This window comes from Panthera tigris, chromosome F3 (genome assembly GCF_018350195.1).
Source record: "Panthera tigris isolate Pti1 chromosome F3, P.tigris_Pti1_mat1.1, whole genome shotgun sequence".
Lineage (NCBI taxonomy): Eukaryota > Metazoa > Chordata > Mammalia > Carnivora > Felidae > Panthera > Panthera tigris.
In genome coordinates, this window is record NC_056678.1 from 27,700,219 (window position 1) to 27,724,844 (window position 24,626).

At 39.0% G+C, this 24,626-nt stretch overlaps 1 protein-coding gene across 3 annotated transcripts in view; it reads left to right on the forward strand.

Annotated features, from left to right (window-relative positions):
* Nucleotides 1-5,739: 5,739 nt before the first annotated feature.
* Nucleotides 5,740-24,626, forward strand: part of ACBD6 (acyl-CoA binding domain containing 6) — a 203,191-nt gene continuing 184,304 nt past the window's right edge. For all 3 annotated transcript variants that reach the window (XM_007096192.2, XM_007096193.2, XM_042975537.1), the window contains exons 1-3: nt 5,740-6,325; nt 12,785-12,849; nt 15,519-15,615. In XM_007096192.2, coding sequence (XP_007096254.1) covers nt 6,104-6,325; nt 12,785-12,849; nt 15,519-15,615 — 384 coding nt within the window. In that variant the 5' untranslated portion in view covers nt 5,740-6,103. The remainder of the gene's footprint in view (nt 6,326-12,784; nt 12,850-15,518; nt 15,616-24,626) is intronic.

Consider the following 24,626-nt stretch of genomic DNA (forward strand, 5'->3'; position numbering starts at 1 on the left):
TCCATTAAATTTTACTCATCATACAGAATTCACAAGGACTCCATGGTCGGGGCAGTGATTTTCCTGTTGTGATTCCTGTATTTGAAGGTGGTCAAATGAACTTCAAAATTATGCAAATCAGATAATATAGTCTAATATCTCTATCTGCTTATCTGCCTATGTACTAGAGTCCCATTAATGTGCTTAAGAGTTGGATTAGGGGTGCCTAGGTGGCTCAGTAGGTTAAGCATCCAACTCTTGACTTCTGCTCAGGTCACAATCTTGTGGTTTGGGGGAGAGAGAGACCTGAGTAGGGCTCTGTGCTGACAGTACTGAGTCTGCTTGGGATTCTCTCTCTCCCTCTCTCTCTCTGCCCCTCCCCTGCTTGCATGCTCGTGCACGCGCTCTCTCTCTCTCTTCAAATAAATAAACATTTTTAAAAAAGAGTTGCATTAAGGGCCATAGAATGCCTAAAAGATTACATCCTACTAGTTAAGTACCATCAATTTGATTAGTGACATACAAATAAGCCACTAACCTATAAGAACTCTATTCTTTTAAACATTTGCAAGATAATGCAGCCTTGGGGCACCTGGGTGGCTGGCTCAGTTGGTTAAGCACCTGACTCTTGATTTCAGCTCAGGTCATGACCTTGAAGATCATGAGCTTGAGCCCTGCATCCTGCTCCATGCTGACAGCGTGGAGCCTGCTTGGGATTCTCTCTCTCCCTCTCTCTCTGCCCCTCCTCTGCTCATGTTCTCTTTCTCACTCTCTCAAAGTAAATAAATAAGCTTAGAAAAAAGATAATGCAGCCTTTGTTAAGCAAGGTTTTCTTCTTAGGAGTAGGTTAACATATGTTCCAATATTTAGTTTATGTTGGTGAGAGAAAATCAGCTAATTACACTTCTGCTGTTTGCTTATTGATCTTATTATTAAGTGAAAACAAATGCACCCCTGTGCATTTGCTCATGTTACTTCTGTCTGGCATGCCCTTTCCACATCACTTGTCATGTACTATTGCCCTTATTCATTTACTCTCCTAAGTCCTTAAAGAAAAATGACCAGGTCTTTTATAAATTCACTCATTTATCTATTTGATAAAGATTTAGCTATGTGCCAGCTCTGTGGAATACAGCAGTGATAAAATCAGACGAAAATCCCTGCCTTCCTGGAACTTATATAGACATGATATAACAAATGACTAAAACATATTGTCAGCTGGGTGGCAGTAAGTGCTAAAGAAGTGGGATAGGGTGTTGGGAGGATGGAGTTGCAATTTTTAGTAAGGTAGCCAAGGAAAGTTTGGCTAATGCAACAACTGAGCAAAAAGACCTGAAAGAGGTGAGGGCAAACCACATAGAAATCTGGAGATAGAGTGTTCCAGAAAGAGGGACTAGCAAGCATAAAGTCACTAAAATGGGAGTATTCTAGATAATTCTAGATTTGAAGAAGAGCCAGAAAGGGGCCTATGTGGCTGGAGTAGAATAACGTGAATAATAACCTTGTTTATCTTGATATCCCTAGGTTTTAATACTGTGTCTGAAACATATTAGGAATGAACAGTTTTGATGAATTAATGAATATTTTAACGATAATGTAAAAAAAAAAGGTCAATGTTTCACAAAACCTGAATTGTGCTAAATCCAGTTAGTTTTTTAACAAAAATGTTTTCTTTGGTTGTCCTATCTTTAGTTTTGTCATTGGTATGACTTTTATTCAGGTTGTAGGTACATTCCGGATGTCATGTTGCAATATATTATAATCTTCTCTTTGCACTTCTTCCTATTAAAGTACTTATAAAGAACTGTAACCTACAGTGAATACAGACACTGGAAAATGCTAGCAAACATTGTTGGATGGCATTCTTATAACATTCGGATCTCTTAGCAAATTAATAGTGCTACTTAGAATCACTTAAAGACTTTGCCAGTTTATGGAGTGACTTGTCTTCCAAAACTTATTTCTCAGAACATCACTCATAAAATGTGTATAAAGTGTACCATGTACATGATCTTATTAACATTTATTGTATTTGCAAAATGACTCACTGTTAGCAGCAGATGGGGCCATGAACACATGTACACCAAGGCAACCACCACCAGCAAGACTGATTAGCTCTTGACCACTTTTTGCCTGATTGTTCCTTTCCCTGGGTCACTTTGGACCCCAGGTGTTAGCATTTCCTGCTATGGCTTTTTTTTTTAAAGCAAAAACAAAAAATTTTTTTATGTTTTATTTATTTTTGAGAGACAGACAGAGACAGAGACAGAGCACGAGTGGGGGAGGGGCAGAGATAGAGGGAGACACAGAATCCGAAGCAGGCTCCAGTCTTTGAGCTGTCAGCACAGAGCCCGATGTGGGGCTTGGACCCACAGACCATGAGATCATGACCTGAGCTGAAATCGGATGCTTAACCAACTGAGCCACCCAGGCAACCCCCTGCTATTGTTTTTAACTTGTCAGTGGATCCCTTTGAATCAATAACCTCTCCAAATTGGTTGTTAATCTTTAATACTGATTAAGTTTTTATTCTAATTATGATATTTTATGTCTTCCCAATTTCTCTGCTGATTTCTTCTTGAGATTCAGAAAAACATATTCAGGGGCGCCTGGGTGGCTTGGTCGGTTAAGCGTCCGACTTCGGCTCAGGTCACGATCTCACGGTCTGTGAGTTCGAGCCCCGCATCGGGCTCTGTGCTGACAGCTCAGAGCCTGGAGCCTGTTTCAGATTCTGTGTCTCCCTCTCTCTCTGCCCCTCCCCTGTTCATGCTCTGTCTCTCTCTGTCTCAAAAATAAATAAACGTTAACAAAAAATTTTAAAAAAGTGTTTAAAAAAAAAAAGAAAAACGTATTCATTTCCCTACAGTTCCCAAGAAATGCTTGAAGGGAAACACCAACTGTAAAAGATTTATTTTCTCAAAGTTGCCAGATCCTGATAGTTTTGGAGTTTTCACAGAACCCTCAAGAAATCAAATGTTGTCAAGTGTCAATGCCCTTCAGCTGGAGGCTGAAATCAGGAAGTCAGCTATAGTAAACCCAGTTGTATTTATTTCTTGTTGCAACAAGGAAGAATACACACCATGGGGAACCATGGGCTGGCTCAGTAAGAAGATGTTCAGAAAACACCTATTACAGAATTTGGGCTTTGGTTGGTGACTTGAGGTAGAGTCTGAAGAAACAGGGACTTGTCCTCAATTGGATGCTATCAGAAAGCCAGGACAATTCCATGATTGGGCATCTCAATAAATCTTATCTATAGGGAGAGAAGACTAACATGAGAATAAAGCTATAGTTTGTAAAGAAGTAATAATCATTCATTTTTGCCAATAGAAAGGGTGTTTGGTATTTTGTGGGGCAGAGTGATATTGTTTTTGTCTGTATTTAGACAAGTTTATGAAGTGTTTTGTTTTGTCTTATTTTATCATGCTTTTACAATGATACCTTGTCCAAGGTTGATATTTCATGAGGTTATTTGTATCTATAGGAGAATAATACGGCTTAACTGTGAGTGTCAGGCCAGTTTCTGAATGTCAGGGACTCTTCATGTTTTTTCCTTTTCATACGTTATTTTAAAAAGTTTTTTTTTAAGTTTATTTATTTATTTTGAGTGAGAGATAGGGGCAGAGGGAGAGGGAGAGAGAGAATCCTGAGTAGACAGCGCAGAGCCTGATGCAAGGCTTGAACTCGTGAACCATGAGACCATAACCTGAGCAGAAATTAAGAGTCGGATGCTTAACTGACTGAGCCACCCCGGCACCCCTTTCACGTTATTTTTTATATTTTCATTCAAATACAGTGTACATACAGAAAAGTATACATTTTAAGTGAGCTTTGATAAAGCGAACACACCGGTGTAACCAGGGTTCAGTTCAAGACTAAAAGTCTTTTGACTTTTAACACCACAGAATAGTTTTGCCTGCTTTTGAGCTTTTTATGAATGGAAGCATATGAGCTCTTTTGTGTCAGCCTTCTTGGGTTCTACATTATGAGATTTATTCGTGTGTTGTATGTTACTGTAGTTCATTTTTGCTGCTAAGTAGTACTCCATTGTGTAAGCACACTACAGTTTTATTCGACTGTTGGTGGACATTTGGGAGTCTCCAGTTTGGAGCAGTATAGAAATAATGGTGCCATGAATGTTCCGGTACATGTATTTTGGTGGACACATGTATGCATTCTTGCCGGGTAAAAGTGGAATTGCTGTATGCTTATATTCATAAAAGAGTTTTGCCTGCTTTAGTCCCATGTTATTTAAACTGCTGTTGAATACAGAAAAAGATGAAACTTGACTTTTTCCTTGATTCTCTACTTACTAGTTGTGCACCTTAGGCACGTTATTCAATGACTCTGCTGATTTCCTATGTGCAGAGTAGAAATAACTGTACCTACCTTTAGTAGTAAGGATTAAGTACCTTAAACAAGAAGGGATTCAATGAGTTATTATTATTATCACTTTTTAATTGTAAGAATTTGTTCTCAGCCATCCCTTGCTTGGGTTGAGTGCTTTGAGAGCAAGAGACTGACAGTGGCACATTCTAGATGCTCAAAGAATATTTGTTGAATCCTGACCAAAGCCTTCACAACTTCCTGTCTTTTCTTTCTTCTCTCACCTGTCTTTATCCCATGTCCACCTGCATAAAGTCTAACCCCAAATGGTCGATAACCACTTTTTTTTTTTTTTTTAATTGAGAGAGAGCGAGAGAGAGCACATGTGAGCGGGGAAGAAGGGCAGAGGGAGAATGGCATCTTAAGCAGGCTCCAAGCTTGTGGAGCTGGTGGAGGGACTTGATCCCACGACCATTGTATCGTGACCTGAGTGGGAATCAAGAACGGGATGCTCAACGGACTGAGCCACCCAACTATCCCAATAACCGCTCCTTAGAACACTTTCTTTGTACCAAATCTGATGGTGCTTATTACATTGTTTTGAGTACTAAATGAACAATGTTTTCGTTTTTGTTTTACAACACTTGGGATATAATAACTACTAAGTGAAAGTTAATTGTTACCATCAGGTTAGGTTTTGTGTAGTTTTGTGTAAGTTCCTTTAGGGCAGAACTGTGTCTCAGTTTTTGGTTTCACTTTAGTGTCTTCAAAGCACAGTGGCAAAAGCTGTCAGAGAAGACAAGTGCTAATGGCGGGGAGGGAGATGGGGCGTCCCAGTACCACCCAGGGAAGTGGGGCGTCCCACGGGCGTGCAAAGCGAGACAGAGAGGAGTGGGTCGACCAATTAGTCACGCGATTTAGGCGGTGAAGGCCCCAGGTCCCAAATTTTCACTCATTATTCAAGTTAGAGCTAAGTTCTCAAGCAACAGATGTTTGTGCAGGGATCGGAGACCAGTTTGGGGACGCCCGGGTCACACACCCCTGGAGGCGGGTACAGCGGAACCTTCGTCCTCAGCTCCGTGTTTCCGCGACTCCGCTCCCATCGCTACACTACCAAATAGCCTGCCTCCTTCCCCACTCCCGATGGCCTATGCCGAGAACAGGTTCCAGACTTTGTGACTAGCAATTTCAACAAAACGATTAACAGACATCCCGATGATCGAGGACAGTTTCTCCGAGCACCGTATCTCTAGCGCGCCCCCGCGAGTTCCCCTTAGCGGAGGGCGCCCAACGCAGGAACGCCCGCCCTTGCGGGTCCAACGCCGAGACCGCCTCCGCGCCTAGCCCCGCGCGCGTGCTCGGACGCGTGCTCAGGCGCGTACGCCGCCCCGTCCTGCCCCGCCTCGCGCGCACGCCGCCCCGCCCCGCCCGGCGCGCACGCCTCCCGGCCATCGCCGCCTGCAGCCCTTCCTCCCCGATCTCTCAGCTGCGCAGCCCCCAGACTCGCTCGCCGGTGGAGGGACCCGGGACGAGCCAGAGCGCGCTGGTAGCCTGAGGAAGCCGGGGGAGACCCGCTGGGCCGGGCAGAGCCGTCAAGAATAGCGGAGCCTGCCCCGCACGCCCGGGAGCGAAGTGAGAGCGAGGCAGAGTTACGTGAGGCAGCGCAGAGTAAGTGGGCTCGGGTCCGACTCGAGGTCGGGCTCGGGACCGAGACTGGTGGGCCAGGCCCCCGAGCCGGCGTTACCCCCGGTCTGAGGAGCACCGAGCGGACACAGAGGGACGGACCGAGCAAGGACTCATGGCCTCGCCATTCCTGCCCGCGGGGGCCACCACGGGCGACAGCGGCGGCGAGCTGAGCTCGGGGGACGACTCCGGTGATGTAGAATCCCTTCAGAGCCCCGAGACCGAGGCGTCCGGGAGCCTGACCGAGCTCTTTGAGAAGGCTGCAGCGCACCTCCAAGGCCTGGTTCAAGTGGCCAGCAGGGAGCAGCTCTTGTACCTGTATGCCAGGTACAAGCAGGTAAAGTCCCAGGGAAGGGGTGGGTGCGGGAGAGCCATAGGAGACCTCTTTCCTCCAAAAACTAATAGTAATGGCTAGGTTTAAGTGTGTGTGTGTGTGTGTGTGTTTAATCATCTATTAAGGAATAGCATCATTCTGAATTTGGAAAGGACCGATCTGCTATCCTAGGGATGAAGGTTCACTGGACATTGAATGTCAGTTTTCTACGACTTCTCAGACTTGCACAATGACCATGCACTTATGCTTTTACCAACTTTAGAAAATGAGGATGAGAAAATAAGATTTATCATTCACTGTTGCTAAGGGTCATATGGAGGTAGTTATGGAAGTAATATGGTCATATGGAAGTGATGTTAAAAAAAATTGTGAGATCCGAGGAAATTATATAATTGTCATAAAAGGGTGATGCAATACAAAATAAAGTATTACCACTTTTATTATTGTGATTTTTAAAGTCCTAAATATATTAGACTTATGTTTTGGCTAAATATGCTTCTCTTAGATACAATTATATAAATGTTAGAGCTAGTAAACACCAGGTGAAATAATCCCCTTCTTTTGCAGGAAAGGGAAGCCCAAAAAGAGTAGATAACTTGCCTAGGGTCATACAGAAAATCAGAACTAGAACTAGGTTGTAGCTCCTGGACTCTCTCTAAGGTTCTGAACTTTACCTGGAAATAATAATCATAATGTCATGTAAGACATATTTAATTTATCATTCAAAGAATCAAAGGTACCAGAAGTAAAAATAATTAATTGCTTTATCATAATCAACCAATACACAGCATCTTTTATGTGCAAAACACTTGGGTGTTATGCCTTCAGGGAGTGCAAAGAAGAAAACCATGATGGTATTTGCCTTTAAGAGACTTAAAAAGTTACATGAGGCATCTAGATTTAAACGTGTGAAAAATTGCTAACAAGAGTTAAATAACATTTTAGGAAGACTCCATCTCTTTGGAACACTGGAAGCAATGACGTTCTGGGTAATAGTCCATTTTATTTTACTAAAAAATTTTCCCCTGTCTTTTGCTTCTTGGTATCTATTTCCTCCTGTTTCCTTTTAGAAAAAATAGTTGAGGGTCCGTCTGTATTCTTCAAGGGAATATGCTGAGTAGAGCATTGATGAATTTTGAAGATTGATGAATTTCAGTTATGAATATCAGTTAAAGTGGTTTGAGAGAGCCGTAGATACGTATGATATAATAGTGTTGAATGAAAATTGCCCCTGAATTGGCCTTGAAATTTGCTTTCTTGCAGAAGTTGTGGATATCTAATTTTTCTTTGGTTATTTACCCTGTCCAAATAATGTTAAAATGAGATGTGCAATGATTTAACAAGAGTTTATTGAACGTTGTCCTAGGACCTTTAACATGTCTGAATAATAATTCTCTGGGCAGTATAAGACTTTTCCTATAAATTCGCTGGAGAACATTCTTTTTCTTTCTAGGACATAACCTTATCTACTGATATTAGAGTCATAATTATTAAATATCTGATTTCTAAGTTACCAGTGAACTGCAGTCACCTGTCAGCTGGTAACGATTCTGTTTCAAGTATACTCCATCCAGATACACTGAAAGAGGTGTGCCCCTCACCCTTATAAGAGTTTGATGTTAAGGTGTTTAGAAATACTTTGTATCTGGAAATAAAATTTTTCATTATTAGAGAATAAGGTTATGTTTACTTAGATATGACATTGGGACACAATTTTTATCAATTTCTTATAATTATTTTACTTTTAACAGAATCCTGAGATAGTGTTAAAAATAGCATCTTTGATAGAGTAATAAAGTTGAAATTCCAATATAATTTCTGCATCATGAATCAATTTCTCATGAAACAATTTTGTTTTGGAATAGCACTGTATTTTGTAGGCTGAATGAGGTAAAGTTGTCCCTAGGAAGATGATAAAAATAAGCTGAGCTGTGAATCTTCTTTTCTTGGGCAGAGCCCTAAACTTACCTAACATAGTAGCTCTTTTAGTTTCAGAGAAGCCTGTAGCTCCAAAATCATCTTTTAGTGAAGTTTCAAAAAGATCACACAAATTAACAGTTTTTTGATTCTCTGCATTAGCAGCAAAAGATAACTAATTGACACCTGTGAAAACTCTAGGACAATGAAAATTTCAAACTCCTTTGGCTTTATTTTATAGGAGCCTTCAGCATGAGCACAGTGAGGATACTCAGCATGTTCTCTTACTTTAACCTGGTCACATGATTCACTGGCATTTGCTATTAGCACCCTTTGTTAAAATATTCTCTTTCAAGGCACTGGATGTATTATATATATCAGCGAGAACAGAGTTTAGATGTTCTTTTAAAATGGTACCTTTTATAACTCTGCTTTATAGCTCATGATTCATTATTTAATCATTTGGAAACTGTTGCTCATCAAGTCCTAAAATCCTGTAGTTTTATTTTTCCAGTCTTTTCTGATCCAGAACTGTTCTTTGAATTTGGGAATACAAAAGCTTCTGTGTCAGAATACAGGGTCAGCTGCTGAACTTTTATTTTCATTGCACATAATGGTGTGGAGGTAGGTGATCTAGAGCTGGTAGGGTGGCTCTGCTTCATGAGATCATCCAGGGGCTTGGTCTTTTTCTGTCCTGTAGTTCTGTCATCCCTCAAGGCAGCAGTTCTCAAATTACGGTTTAGAGATCCCTGAGAATCCCTGAGACTTTCTCAGGAGATCTGTAAGGTCAAAACTATTTTTGTAATAATACTAATACACTGTTTGCTTTTTTTCTATGTGATGAAACTGGTGATGCATCCGTACGAATCAAGGCAGAGGCAGCAAACTATACTAGTAGTCTGGTATTTTTACCACTGTGTACTCAGAGTAAAAAAAAAAAATCCAATTTCACTTAAAAATGTCTTTGATAAAGCAGTAAAAATCATTGATTTTTATTAATATTAATTCTTGAGTAGGAGTCTTTAGTATTGTGTGTGATGAAATGCAGGGTACACCCAAGGCACTTCTGCACACTAAATTATATTGGCTATTTTTGAGGAAAAACACTTGTGTAATTTTTGAGTTGCAAGCTGAGCTATCCAGTTTTTTCATGAAATATCATTTTTCCTTAATAGAACAAGTCACAGATAAACTATGCTTGTTCAAATTTGAGTATTTGGGGGATAGTTTCTTCAAAGTGAATAAAGTGAGCCAGTCACTTTAAGGAAAAAAGCTGTTAGTATTTGTTGCCAATGGTAACATTTGAACCTTCAAGTGAAAATTAGTAGTTTGGAAAATCTGTATCTGCCGTATGAACCAAACAGCTTCCTAATACTTAAAAACTTTTTGATGAGATTAATGGTGACTTTAATGATTGAAAACTTTTGCTTTTGTGTAACGGACTGTGTCAACATTTGGAAGGAATGCACAACTCAGTGAACCATATTTTCCAAATATTGCATGAAATGTTACAAACTGTGAGTAAAAGATCCATTCAAAGTGCAAGTTAGGGCACATGTGTGGCTCGGTTGGATTTCCGACTTTGGCTCAGGTCATGATCTTGTGGTTTGTGGGTTTGAGCCCCATGTCGGGCTATGTGCTGACAGCTCAGAGCTTGCAGCCTGCTTCAGATTCTGTGTCTCCCTCTCTCTCTGCCCCTCCCTCGCTCACGCTCTGTCTCTCTCAAAAATAAATAAACGTTAAAAAAAATTAAAAAAAAAAAAACGAAGTGCAAGTCAGACAATGGATTTTATTGTAACAGTATGAAAAGTTCATTGATAGGACCTCAGAGTCCCCATTGCATCTAACCTTAAAGAAACTGCCACTTGTTGAGTTTTGGTGTGGTATCAAAGAAGAATATCCACAGTTATCTGAAAATGCTACTAAATTCTTCTCTCATTTCTAACAACAAATCTGTGTGAAGCTGCATTTTCTTCATATACTTCAAACAAAGCAACATATTGCAGTAGATTGAATACAGAAATAGATAAGAGAATACAACAGCCTTCTATTAAGGCAGACATTAAAGAGATGTGCAAAATGTAAAACGATGTCACTTTTCTCAATAAAGTTTTTTTGCTTCATATAGTTACTTTTATAAAATTTTGTTATTAATTTAATGAGTTTATTTTTAAATGAGTTAATGCATATTTTAAGAAGTCTTCTAATTTTTAATATGGTAAATATTGATAGAGACAACTCACATAAAGCTTCTTGGGGTCCTCATTTTCTAAGAGAATAAAGGCATCATGAGACCAAAAAGTTTTATAACTGTTCCCCTTAGATCCTCTTTTCCTGGCCAGAGATGGCTCACCATCACCACATGCATGTTCTAGTGAGGGAGGGCTCAGGGAAAGGGAAGGACAAGCTCCCTTTTCTTTCCTTTTTTTAATGTTTGTTTATTTTTGAGAGAGAGAGGGCAAAGAGGATCCCAAGTGGGCTCTGCGCTGACAGCAGAGAGCCCAATGTAGGGCTTGAACTCACAAACCACGAGATCATGACCTGAGCCAAAGTCAGTCGCTTAGCCAACTGAGCCACTCAGCCACCCCATTAAGGAAGATATTTATATCACTTTCACACACATCTCGTCCCTTGAACCTGGGCTTAAGTTGCGTGACCACATGTAATGTTTAGCTGGATGACCATGTGTCTGGCCAAGATTTCATGTAGGAGAAATGGAGAATAGATATTGGTGTTTGTTTCTGCCACTGGCTGGTGTCTGGATAAAAACCAAAGGTAGTAACTGCAGCTGTTTTTATGATGTGTCATAGTTTCTCTTATGCTTCTAATAATCCATCAGTTTGGGTGATTTTAGAGATGCCAGAACTGAAGCCTAGATTCTATGTGGTATGTAAAGCAAAGTGGTATAGAAAAGGAATATTGGACTTCGGAGGCAAACAGTCCTAAATTCAAATCCTGACTACTAATTCAGGATTTGCTAATGTAACGTGTGAACTCCAGCACCCCTCCTCAGTTTTTCTGTACTCATTTATAAAATGAGTTTGTAATGGCAAACCTAACAGGCAAATGGGTTGTGTGGCCCATTTGACATAACGTGTGAAACTTTTGTTTTATGGTGATCAAGAAATGCAGTTCCTGTTCTCTCACTGTTTCCCCTTTTGGTCCCATTATAAAAGATCTACTCCTGTGTAAAGGTACATTTTAATATTCATCTGAGGGCCATGTGATTGTTTGCTAAACAAATGATAGAGATGATTATTGTTATGAATTCAGAGATGGATGAAATCATTGTAGACTGAAAGGGTTCTTACATCTGAACTTTTGAGTGGGACTAAAAGGTGTAGCATTTTGAAAGGCTGAAGGAAGAGAAGGCATTTCATGTGAGGGCAATAACATGAGCAAAACAGAATAAAAATCCCTAAAGCAGTGAGTAGATCTGCCTGGTTAGCGAGTAGACCATCAGTTTGATTTTAGCAAAATTCAAGTGTATAAGAGTAATAGTAGATACTGAGTAGGTCTCTGAGAAGTAGATGGGGTCGGGTTGTGGTATTTAGCATTAGGAAAAATAGATATTTGGTTGAACATGTGCCTAACATATTCATTCCACATTCATCAAGCATTTTTAACAACCTTAGATTAGGCATTATATAAGGTGCAATGAATGTGTTAGGAATGGTTTCCTAGCGGCTGTGTTCTGACAGAAAGATGAGACTTTACACAAAATTTTCTAATACCAGGTAAAAGTGAAAAGTGCTTTCAGAGATATACAGAATAAATGCTGTGAGAGTGCATCAGAAAGAGAGATTACTTCTGCCAGTGGGAATCAGGGGCTGTATAATGAATTCTACACTTGTGTGAATTTCATTTGTTTATTCACAATGAAAATAATTATTGTATAGTTTTACTACAAATGTTATTTGAGGTTTTACAAATAAGTATTGACCACAAACAAGAAAAGATTATTGTGGAGTAGATAGAATTTATATTGTTGTTGAAAAACCCTTGAAAATTTTTTGCACGGCTTTCAGCATCTATATTTGTACTGATTAGTTTCATAATGGGATACTTTACAAACAGTGTGCTTTATCCTGGAATTTGGGAGAGAGAAAATGCTAATAATGTAATGAGAAGCAGCATAAACAATGTTATGAATTCTGATAAATTGTACTATAAATCTTGTTTTTTGCCTGTTTAAAAATTCTTCAATAGAATAAATGGTAATAAGGATTACATAATCTGTATTTATAATTTGCCTTACATATATAATTTGTCTACTAGTTTAGGAATGCCAGTGTTTGTTACCCATGTTTTTTTGTGTATCACAGTGTTAGACAACAGTTGTTTTATGTGGTAAGCCAAAGCAGCCTTTATTTAAAGTTTGGTTTTTGTTTGCTTTTGCGAAGAATGTTAGGTTTTGTTATTTTATATAGATATTTTCTAATCTGTAGTTACTAAGTATACATAATAAATTTGAAAATAAAAAGTTTCTCTGGTATTTCTTTGAAAAATAAGTTCTTGATTTTTTTCCCCCCTCCCTTCAAATAGGTCAAAGTTGGAAATTGTAATACTCCTAAACCAAGCTTCTTTGATTTTGAAGGAAAGCAAAAATGGTAAGAAATTCCTGGAATCTAATGAGGTTGTTGGAAATGGTTTAGGTGTTTAAGAATTAGAAAGTAGTGAGCAGATTAAAGAATTATTTTTATGTTAATCTCTCTGCTATAGACTGTACTAACAACAGGCAATTGGGAGAGAGATTAAAAGAATCCGCTTTTAGCTAAGTATCCTAAAGGATTCTCATACCATGATGTTGCTATATACTTAGTCCACAACAGACATACACTTCTTACATGTGAATAGCTTCTTAGACAGTGACCATAAGAGCTATTCCTTGAGATTTTCCTATGCTGTCATACAGCCCCTAATGGATCACCACTTCTGTCCCCTGGAAGAATCTTTGGAAGAAGGACAGGAGGATGGGAACAGAGAACAGGATAAATCCTCATTTTTACTCCTCACCCCTGCCCCAATTTTATCTTCTCATTTCTATTGCTCTTCTGTTCCTTGCCCTACCCACACCACAGTGAAGACGTGCTTATAATAATCTGTTGGGGAGAAAGTGGGGGGGGAAGATACTGAGTCCATTTCTTTCCTGAATCCATAAGAAAAAATTATACCCTCCCCAGTTTTTTTACTTATAATTCAGAAGTTCCTTCTTATCATATGAGGCCTTATTTACTCTTACCTAAGTGAAAAAAGAGCAATCGTGTACAACAGGGACCCTTAGTTACAGAAGGAAGGACTTTGGAGTGTCAGTCTTGGGATTAACAGTATAAAGGATAGGGTTTAAAAAATATATATGGTTGTAGAGAGAAGGGTGCTAGAAAAGGATTCTAACTTTACATTTTAGAGCAGTGCTCCTCAAAATGTGGTCCCTGACAAGTTGCCTCTCTGGACTGTTACCCAGCTGTAAAGAGAGAGATGCAAAGCTTGAACTTAATGTAAATCAGTTATGTCATTAAGCCCCTGTTTAGTTCAGCTTTTTTTGGTGTAGGACATTCTCAGTAAAGGAAGCATTGCTTTGATCTACATTCTGGCAGCATCTTTCTTTGCTAATGATGACAACTAGTTCTCTGACACTTTATTACCGTTGTAGAGAATAGCTGATGAAACTTTTATTGTGAGTTTTTTTGTTTTAACTTAAGAAATTTCATAACTTCAGCATTATTTTTTCCTATATGCTTGCCTATTTTTTCATTGTTTTTAGCAATTTTAAAAAGTTTTGATTTTACAACCACATAATAATTCAAGCAAGAATCATCAGTGGATGCTGAAACCGTTAGATGAAAAACTACTGAGGAGCAGCATTTACACAATTCTGACCCAGCGTTTACTTTTTAATTACAAGGAAGACAACTGGGAGATATTGCTTCTAGGTCTTTAATCTTATCATTGATGATGGGACAAAGTGATGTTATGTGCCCCCTGATGTGATGCATGGTAAAGGACACTCACCTATATATTGCTCTTGCCAAAGCATTTAACCTGATTCTAATCATGATTGATCATTTTTGGCAAGAACTCTGTAGGTGAGGAAACCTACAGTGAGAGAAATCCAAACTGATAGATCTTTTATAAAACTGGTTTGGACTCTTAAAAAATGTCAATATCATGGAACACAGAAAAAGATAAAGATACATGAAATCAATGCTATGTGTGAATCTTGATTGGCTCCTGGTCTGGGAGAAGAAATCTATACAGGACATTATTGGGTAATGAGGGAAATCTGAAGGTAGTCTATATATTTATATAATGGTATTGATGTTAAATTTCCTCACTTTGAAATATGCTGATGTATTTAGAGATAGAGTGTTAGGATGTATTCATTTATTGACTCAGGAGAGTCAGTAAAAATAAATTTGGAAAACCTCAGAAAGATGTTATGTTCATTATGGGAGCAGGAAGGTGGTAAAAACCTGTGGCACTGAATTGTGTTTTATGCTGGATCAGTGGATCTACTTCCTGGTTGGAAGCAGAACTGGGAGGACAAAACCAAGAAAGAGCCTGTCTTGGCAGCTTGAAGAAAAAAGAAGAAAAGGATGACCCAGAAGGGGGCACAGGATTAAAATATTACTCTTGGTATTTATATTGCAAGTAGTCCCTACTTTCTTACTCATTAGAATTCTTATCTCTGTCCTTACCACCCCTCACTTTGAAGTCCCTGTCTCAGGACCCACTACTAGCAGCTTACAGATGAGATAACAGCAGAAGGGAAAGGTGTATTTCTCACAGCTTAAATAAGAAGTTTGAAGTATTTTCCCAGGAAATATTGTTTCTTGTGCTGATTAGTTCCTATGTTACTGAAATGCTATAAGCACAGTTAATTCAAAAGGTGGAAACTACTTTTATTGGTCTGTAGATCATACATTCTCAATAGGGATGAAAGGTGGGTTTGGGGGAGTTATAAAATCTTGGATATTCTAGTGGTTTGTGGCCTTCCAAAATTCAATTGTTATACAATGTATCTGTGTTACTAAAATTTCATGGGGGAGGGTGATTAGGAAAAAATGTTTAAAAAGGCTCCTTAGGTGGTGGGATATAAGGTGTGCATTGGTATAGACCAAGGTAAATGCAAAAAGAGACCTACTCATCTATGGCTTGTTAGATCTATATCCCACATCCTTAAAATGTGTATGCCAGTTTTTTAATACCAAAAAGGAATGTGCTGTTTGCATTATTTCCATAGTTAATGATAGGTCATTTTGGATATTCTTTACTGTAGGGAAGCATGGAAAGCACTTGGTGATTCAAGCCCCAGTCAAGCAATGCAGGAATACATTGCAGTAGTTAAGAAATTAGATCCAGGTTGGAATCCTCAGGTAAGATTTGATGATTGTAAATAATGCTTTCCAAAAACATGATCTTCGTCTCTCAAAGAAAGGTTTAAAACCAAGTGTAGGCTTAAGTAACATTTTTAAAGTTTTATTTTCTTAAAAGATTGTAAAGTTATTATAATATTTGCTTGTCTCAAAATGCTGTTGCTTGAATGTTAACATAACCAGCTACTGATTCTGAGAACTCCTCTGAATTATAGAGAATTTTTAAAAGTATAATCATAATTTCAATTTTGTAAAAACTCCGTTCATGTCAGAATTTGAAAGAGTTTAACATGAGATAATCATTATCTTGAAAAATGGTAGGTTTCTCTTGGATTTTTTTTATGAACACTTTCTGTACATGTACAAAATGCTTTTTGATGGGGATAAAATGTGTGTAAGACATGCTTTCTGCCATTGTATAGTTTAAAGTATGTTATAGAAGATAAAACATAGCAAAATATGATTATAGTATAAAACAGTAGTAATATGAGTGCTAGGGAATCCCGTGGGAAGAGATTACTTTGGACCTTGGGGGTATTGGATGTTGTTCACTTAAGCGTACGCTTTTTTCCTGGTAACTTATTGGAGAACATCTAGAAAGAACTTAATAACAGTGGGGTTGCTATTTTATTTGAAAAAAAATTTTAAAAACATGGTTGACAGGTATTTTGGTGGAATAAAGACTACTTTGGTATCATGTAAAAAATTCAAATTGAGAGGTTCCTGGGTGGCTCAGTGGGTTGTGCCTGACTCTTGATTTCAGTTCTGGTCATGATCTCATGGTTCGTGAGTTCAAGCCTGCATCAGGCTCTGCACTGACAGTGTGGGGCCTGCTTGGGATTCTGTCTCTCTCTTTTTCTCTGCCCTTCCTCTGCTCATACTCTTTCTCCAAAATAAATAAGCTTAAAAAAATGCAAATTATTACTTTTTATTAATAATACTTAGACAAAACATTTCAGTAATGAATGAATACAGCGATTTTCAGATTTTTTGGGTAATAATTGATTTCATTGGTACACATGTTTTACCAGTTTGAAGGAAGTTTGTTCTATTAATTATGGAATCCTGCTTAAATTTTTTTTTTTTTTTTTAGTGTTTATTTATTTTTGAGAGACAGAGTGTGAGTGGGGGAGGGACAGGGAGAGAGGAAGACACAGAATCTGAAGCAGGCTCCAGGCTCTGAGCTGTCCATGCAGTTTGATGCAGGGCTAGAACTCACAAACCATGAGATCATGACCTCAGCCGAAGTCGGATACTTAACCGACTGAGCCACCCAGGCGCCCCAGTCATGGAATCTTAAAATGTCTTAAAGATTATATCTTATGACATAAAAAAATCTATCTTAATTGTGACTATAGACAGGGAGAGATAACCAGCTTAGGGTATCTTTGATGATACGACTGGCTTTTTGAAGTCATTGAAACATTTCCTGATGTTTTTGATGTGCGTGAATATTCATTTTCAGAAATATTCCATTTTGTTAATATCTTTTATAAAACAAGTTTGCATACAAATACATATCATAGAGGTCCTAAGGACTTCATATCTGAAATTCAGTGGTCAGTATAGGTGCCCCTCTGAGCTGAACTCAGCCTGAACACATATGGCACAATGTTTAAAAAGCAAAACAAGGAGGGTGTGCCTGGGTGGCTCAGTTGGTTAAGCATGCTACTCTTGGTTTCAGCTTAGGTCAGGATCTCACAGTTCGTGGGTTTAAACCCTACATTGGACTCTGCTCTAACAGTGCCGAGCTTACTTGGGATCCTGTCTCTCCCTCTTTCTCTGCCCCTCCCCCACTTGTGCTTGCTTTCTCTTTCAAAATAAGTAAACATTTAAAAATACATAAATAAAAAGCAAAAAAAACCTTGAGTTTGAATGCATTTTGGTGAGTACTTGTCAGTCACTGTGGTCTTAGTTCTTCCCTGTTGATTTTACTTGACTGTTTCTGATGGCTGGCCCATGTAGACATTTGAGTTTAGAACTTCTTTTTTTTTTTTTTTTTAAAGTTTATTTATTGTGAGAGAGAGAGAAAGCACAAGCAGAGGATGGGCAGAGGGAGAGAGAGAGAGAATCCCAAGCAGGCTTCATGTTCAGTGCAGAACCTGACGTGGGGCTTGGTCTCATGACCATGAGATCATGACCTGAGCCCAAATCAAGAGTCAGACGCTTATATACATTGGAATACTACTTGGCAATGAGAAAGAATGAAATCTGGCCATTTGTAGCAACGTGGATGAACTGGAGAGTGTTATGCTAAGTGAAATAAGTCAGGCAGAGAAAGACAGATACCATATGTTTTCACTCATATATGGATTCTGAGAAACTCAACAGAAGACCAGGGAGGAGAGGAAGGGGGAAAAAAAGTTACAGAGAGGGAAGGAGGGAAACCAAAGAGACTCTTTTTTTTTTTTTTTTTTTTTTTTTTTTTTTAAATTTTTTTTTTCAATGTTTTTTATTTTATTTTTGGGACAGAGAGAGACAGAGCATGAACGGGGGAGGGGCAGAGAGAGAGGGAGACACAGAATCGGAAACAGGCTCCAGGCTCCGAGCCATCAGCCCAGAGCCTGACGCGGGGCTCGAACTCACGGACCGCGAGATCGTGACCTGGCTGAAGTCGGACGCCTAACCGACTGCGCCACCCAGGCGCCCCCCAAAGAGACTCTTAAATACTGAAAACAAACTGAGAGTTGATGGGGGGGGGGGATAGGGGGAGGGGAAAGTGGGTGATGGGCATTGAGGAGGCACCTGTGGGATGAGCACTGGGTGTTGCATGGAAACCAGTTTGACAATAAATTTCATAAAAAAAAGAGATGCTTAACCAACTCAACCACCTAGGTACCCTTGAGTTTATAACTTCTGGTAAATGACAAAAATTATGATTTCTTACCTTCAGTACCTTAATTACTACTAAATAAAGTTGTGTTAACTCTCACTCTTACAAATGGTTACAGAGTCCATGTGGTTAGATAATTCTTCCTTATGGAAATTTAAACAGGCAGTAAGGATGCTTTTTAAAAATATCTGAGGGGCGCCTGGGTGGCTCAGTCAGTTGGGTGTCCGACTTCAGCTCAGGTCACAATCTTGCTGTCCGTGAGTTCGAGCCCCGCGTCAGGCTCTGGGCTGATGGCTCAGAGCCTGGAGCCTGCTTCCGATTCTGTGTCTCCCTCTCTCTGTGCCCCTCCCCCGTTCATGCTCTTTCTCTCTCTGTCTCAAAAATAAATAAACGTTAAAAAAAAAATTAAAAAAAATTAAAAAGTAAAAATATCTGAATCTCAGGGCACCTGGGTAGCTCAGTCAATTAAGCACGTGACTTCGGCTCAGGTCATGATCTCGTGGTTCAGGGGTTTGAGCCCCACGTTGGGCTCTTTTGCTGTTGGCACAGAGCCGCTTCAGATCCTCGGTCCTCCTCTCTCTCTACCCCTCTCCTGCTCTCTCTCTCTTAAAAATAAACAAGAAAAAAAATCCAAATCTCACCTATTGAACATAAACTTGAATAAACCAAGCAGAATCAAAGGTACTTTCAAATAAAGATCATTCTTCAATACATTGTTCTAAAAATATTTTGACATCCATAATCTAGTTGTAAAGAGGAATTTTATGTTTTGTTTACATTTTTTTAATGTTTGAGAGAGGAGGAGAGAGCACATGGGTGGGGGAGGGGCAGAGAGAGAGAGGGAGAGAGAGTCCCAAGTAGGTGCCATGCTGTCATCACAGAACCTGATGTGGGGCTTGATCTCATGAACTGTGAGATCATGACTAGAGCCGAAATCAAGAGCTGGACGCTTAATCGACTGAGCCACCCAGGTGCCCTGTTTACATTTTTGTTTTTAATTTAAGCACTCTGAGCTGGTCCGCTTTGACACAGCTGTTTTCCCCTTTCTTTTTGATATGAAGTTGATCATAACTGAAATCTCAAGACATTTGGTATTCATTCATTATCTTTTAGGTTAAAGAAATCATTTTCTTTTGATACTAGTTTCTGTAAACAAATAATAATGCCTCTCATTGCTGAATGTGCTAAGCTCTTTATATGTATCATCCTTTGAAATCTTCATGAGAATCTTAAAAATTAGATTAGAAACTATTATTGTCTTCATTTTAAAAATGAGGAAATTTAGGGATGTCTGGGTGGCTCAGTGTAAGTGTCTCTCTCCCTCTCTACCCTTCTCCTGCTCTTGCTTTCCCTCTCTCTCTCTTAAATAAATAAACTTAAAAAAAAAAGGGGCAGCTGGGTGGCTCAATTGGTTAAGTATCTGACTATTGATTTCAGCTCAGGTCATGATCTCGCAGTTCGTGAGATCAAGCCCTGTGTGGGGCTCTGTGCTGACAGCACTGAGCTTGCTTGGAATTCTCAGTTTCCCTCTCTTTTTCCCCTTTACACGTGCTTTCTCTCTCTCTCAAAATAAGTAAACTTTAAAAAAATAGAATAAAATAAAAATGAGGAAATTCAGGCACAGTGACTTAGTATCTTATCCAAGATTAGCCAGCTAAAAAATGATGGTGCTGTGATACGCACTTTTATGTATAGGAGTCCAGAGCCCCCACTCTTCACCACTCTGCTATCTGTTCTGTAGCTGACATTTTATATTTACATGTATTTACACACATATATATTTGTGTATATATATAAAATGTATATATTGCATGTAAACTTACGGATGTGTATATGCATGAAAAATTCAAATAAAAGCAGCTACTGATTTAATCAAAGCTCCATGGAGTGAAGTATAAAATGAAGTATGGAATGAGCAATGCTTTAAAATGTAAACCCTTGAGGGGCGCCTGGGTGTTTCAGTCAGTTAAGTGTCCAACTCTTGGTATCAGCTCAGGTCATGATCTCATGGTTCATGAGTTCAGGCTCTGTGTTGAGCTCTTTGCTGGTGGCGTGGAGCCTGCTTGGGATTCTCTCTCCTCTCTCTCTGACCGTCTCCTGCTTGCTCTCAAAACAAATAAACATTAAAAAATGTAAACCCTTGACTATGTTTTCTGTTATGTTTCATCTTATCTCAAGAATGTGCTGTTGAATGTCTAATCAAGGCAATTCTTTTGCCTTATTTGGTTTTTTGCCAGGGAAGAAGGGTGAGTTTTTATTTTGGTATAAATTATTATTTTTTTGACAAATAAAAATTATATATATTTAAGGTGTATTTGATATATGTATACAGTGTGAAATGATTACCACAAACTAATTAATGTATTCATCACCTCTCATAGTTACCATTTGTGTGTGTGTGCTGAGAACACTTCGTATTTATTCTCTTTAGCAGATTTCAAATATATAATACATTAACACTATATTAACTAGTAATGGTATGTTATTAACAAATGTATACTTGATATAATTAAAACAATTTTTTAAATATTTATTTATTTTTGTGAGAGAGAGAGAGAGAGTATGAGCAGGGGAGGGGCAGAGAGAGAGAGGGAGACACAGAATCCGAAGCAGGCTCCAGGCTCTGAGATGTCAGCACAGAGCCTAATACAGGGCTCAAACCCATGAACTATGAACTCATGACCTGAGCTGAAGTTGGATGCTCAACTGACTGAGCCACCCAGGTGCCCCAATAAAATTTTTTTTAAAGTTTCAGCAATAGTACAAAGAACTTTTGGACAGTCTTTATTTAGATACACCAGTTATTTATGTTTGCTTTAGCATTCTATTTACATGCATACACTCAAAATTTTTCTGAACCATTTTAGACTTTACCACTAAATACTTCATTATTTCTTAGAACAAGGACTTTCTCTTCTATAACTACACCATAATTATAAAAATTGGGACTTTTTTGGTGTTATGAGTTCTTTTGAAATTGCCTTTTTTTAAAATCCCTGGCCTCAGAGTCCCTGTGGGGCATTGTACACACACCCACACACCCACACACACACCCACACACGCACTAACTGTATATACTTAAGGTACATACCATGATTTGATATACATATAGTGAAATGGTTACTACAGCCAAACTAATCAATATATCCTTTCCCATATAGTTTTTTTTTTTTTGTAATGAGAGTACCAGATATTTACTCTCTTAGCATATTTCTAGTATTCAGTACGGTATTGTTTATTGAAGTCATCATGCCTTTATGTTATTTATTTATTTATTTTTTTTAAAGCTCCATATCCAATGTGGGGCTTGAACTAATGACCCCAGGATCAAGAGTTGCATGCTCTACTCGCTGAGCCAGTCAGGCACCCCTATCATACCTGTATATTAGGTCTTTAGATGTATTCATCCTATACAGCTGCAACTTTATACCCTTTGACTAACATCTCCCCATCTCCCATTCCCTACCAGCCCATTAGTAACCACCTACTCTACTCGCTGCTTCTTTGAGTTTGACTTTTTAATTTCCTCAGATTCTGCATATAAGTGAGATCATACAATATTTGTCTTTGATTTATTTCACTTGGCATAATAGCTTCCAGGTTCATCTATATTGTCACAAATGGGAGTATTTCCTTCTTTCTCATGGCTGAATAACATTCCATTGTTTACATATAACACATCTTTTTTTTTTTTTGCCTTTTTAAATTTTTTTGTTTATTTTGGGGAGAGAGAGAAAGAGAGAACGAGCATGTGCACGAGAAAGGAGGACAGAGGATCCAAAGCAGGCTCTGCACTGAAAGTGCGGGGCTTGAACTCACAAACTGTGAGATCATGACGTGAACTGAAATTGGGTCAAGTGCTTAACCAACTGAACTACCCAAGCTCTTTATCCATCTTCTGTATCTATTCATCCATAGGTAGACACTTGGGTTGTTTCTGTATCTTGGCTGTTGTGAATTATGCTGCAGCAAACATGGGAGTGCCAATATCTCTTCAAGATTCTCATTTCATTTCTTCTAGATGTAGAGTGGAATTACTAGATTGTATGAGGGTTCTATTTCTAATTTTTTGAGAAATCTCAATGCTGTTTCCTGTCTTGGCTGTACCAATTTTCATTCTGGTCAACAGGATGCAGTAGTTCTCTTTTCTCAAAATCAAGAATTTTAACATTAAATTCAATATCACTGTTGAATCCATAGTCCATATTCAAATTTATCATTTATTTTAAAAATCTGCTTTATAGTTATTTTATTTTTATTTATTTTTAGAGCGAGAGAGAGAGAGAGAACATGCACAGACATGCAAGTGGGGAGAAGGGCACAGGGAGAGGGAAAGAGAGAATCCCAAGCAAGCTCCACACTCAGTGCAGAGGCTGATGCAGGGCTTGATCCCATGGCTGTGGGATCATGACCTGAGCCCAGATCAACAGTTGGATGCTCAACCGACTGAGCCACCCAGGTGCCATCCTTCAAAGTTATTTTAAAACATTCTGATCCATCATCCAGTCCAGGATCATGCACTGCATTTAGTTGTCTCTTTAGTCTCTTTTAGTCTGCAACAGTTACTTAGCTTTTCTTTTTCTTTCTTCATTGTGATAGGTTTGAAGAATATAGGCCAGCTCTTTTGTAGAATGTCCCCAGTTTGGCGTTGTCTGCTGTTTCCTCATAATTAGATTCAGATTATACATTTTTAGGAGGAATACCACAGAATTGTGTCCTCAATGCATCATACCAGGAGATACTTGATGTTTATTTGTCCCAATATTGGTTATGTTAACTTTGATCACTTGCTTAACATGGTGTCTGCCTGATTTCTCTACTGTAACGTTCCTATTTTTCTCTTTGTAATTAGTAATTTGTGAGGAGATACTTTGAGACTATGTGTCCTTTTCCTAATCAGATTTCATCCACTAGTTTTAACATCCATTAATGATTTTTCAACTCCATCATTTCTTCTACATTTATTATTTGGCATTCCGCTGTAAAAGTGGGCTTTCCCTTTTTCTCTATTTACTTATTCATTTTCAAGAACTATGAAAGATCTAGGATTGTACTCTACTTGCAAACTAATAAGTTAGCCTGTTACTGTTTCTTAGATGCTGGCAGAGGTACAAGACTCCTGGGTCTGAGCCAAAGGACTTTATTATTCATGGCATGGCAAACTGCATGAGATTCATTTGATTTGCATTGGTTTCTCACATCCCCCAAGTCCCACAGGGGTGATGCAGGTGGGCCTAGATGGATTCCTACATATGCAGTCGGTTGTGCTATAGCAAAGGAGCACTGAACTTTTGGGATTCACCACTTTTATAGTAGGTGGAAGCAAGCCTGCTCTTTGTCAGGAGTTGGGAAGACATTACCTCATCCTTGAGGGTTGCTTGCTGCACACACAACCCTGAGAAATGGCCTAGGTAGAGAGTGGTCAGAGCCTGGCCTACTGACAGAGAATGTGCTGATTGCCTCTCCCAGCATTTCATGTATTTATATCAGTACTGTATATACTTAGGGATTTCTGTTTTATTCAGTGAGTTATAATCCATTACTCATCCTTAGTTATTTGGCTACTGGGAGCTCCTTCAAGATGGTTCATGTGTCCTTTTGATATGTGTCCATCATTCTTTGAGCAGTTTCTTACTTTTTGGCACATGCTGTTATAGGCTATATTAGTTTCCTAGAATTGCCATAGCAAAGTACCAAACACTGGTACTTTGTAGTTGAAAACAACAGACATTTATTCTGTCACAGTTCTGGAGGCTAGAGGTCCAAAATCAAGTGTTAGCAGAGCCATGCTATCTTTGAAGGCTGTAGGGAAGAATTCTTCCTTGCTTCTGCCAGCTTCCAGTGGCCGTAGGCGTTCCTTAACTTGTGTCAGCATAACTCCAGTCTCTGCCTGTGTCTTCACATGGCCTTCTTCCCTGCGTGTCTGTATCCAAATTTCCCTTTCCTTTTTCTCACACAGACACCAGTCATTGAATTTGGGGTCCACCTCAGACCTCATCTTAATTGTCCCCCCACCCTGATTTTTGAGGTATAATTGGCATAGAATATCATGTAAATTTAAGATGTAAAACATATTGGCAGAGTTTGGTAAGATGGCAGGGGAGTAGGAGAACCCTAGGATCACCTTCTCCCACTGATGCAACTAGATAACTATGAAGTCATTCTAAATACCTAAGAA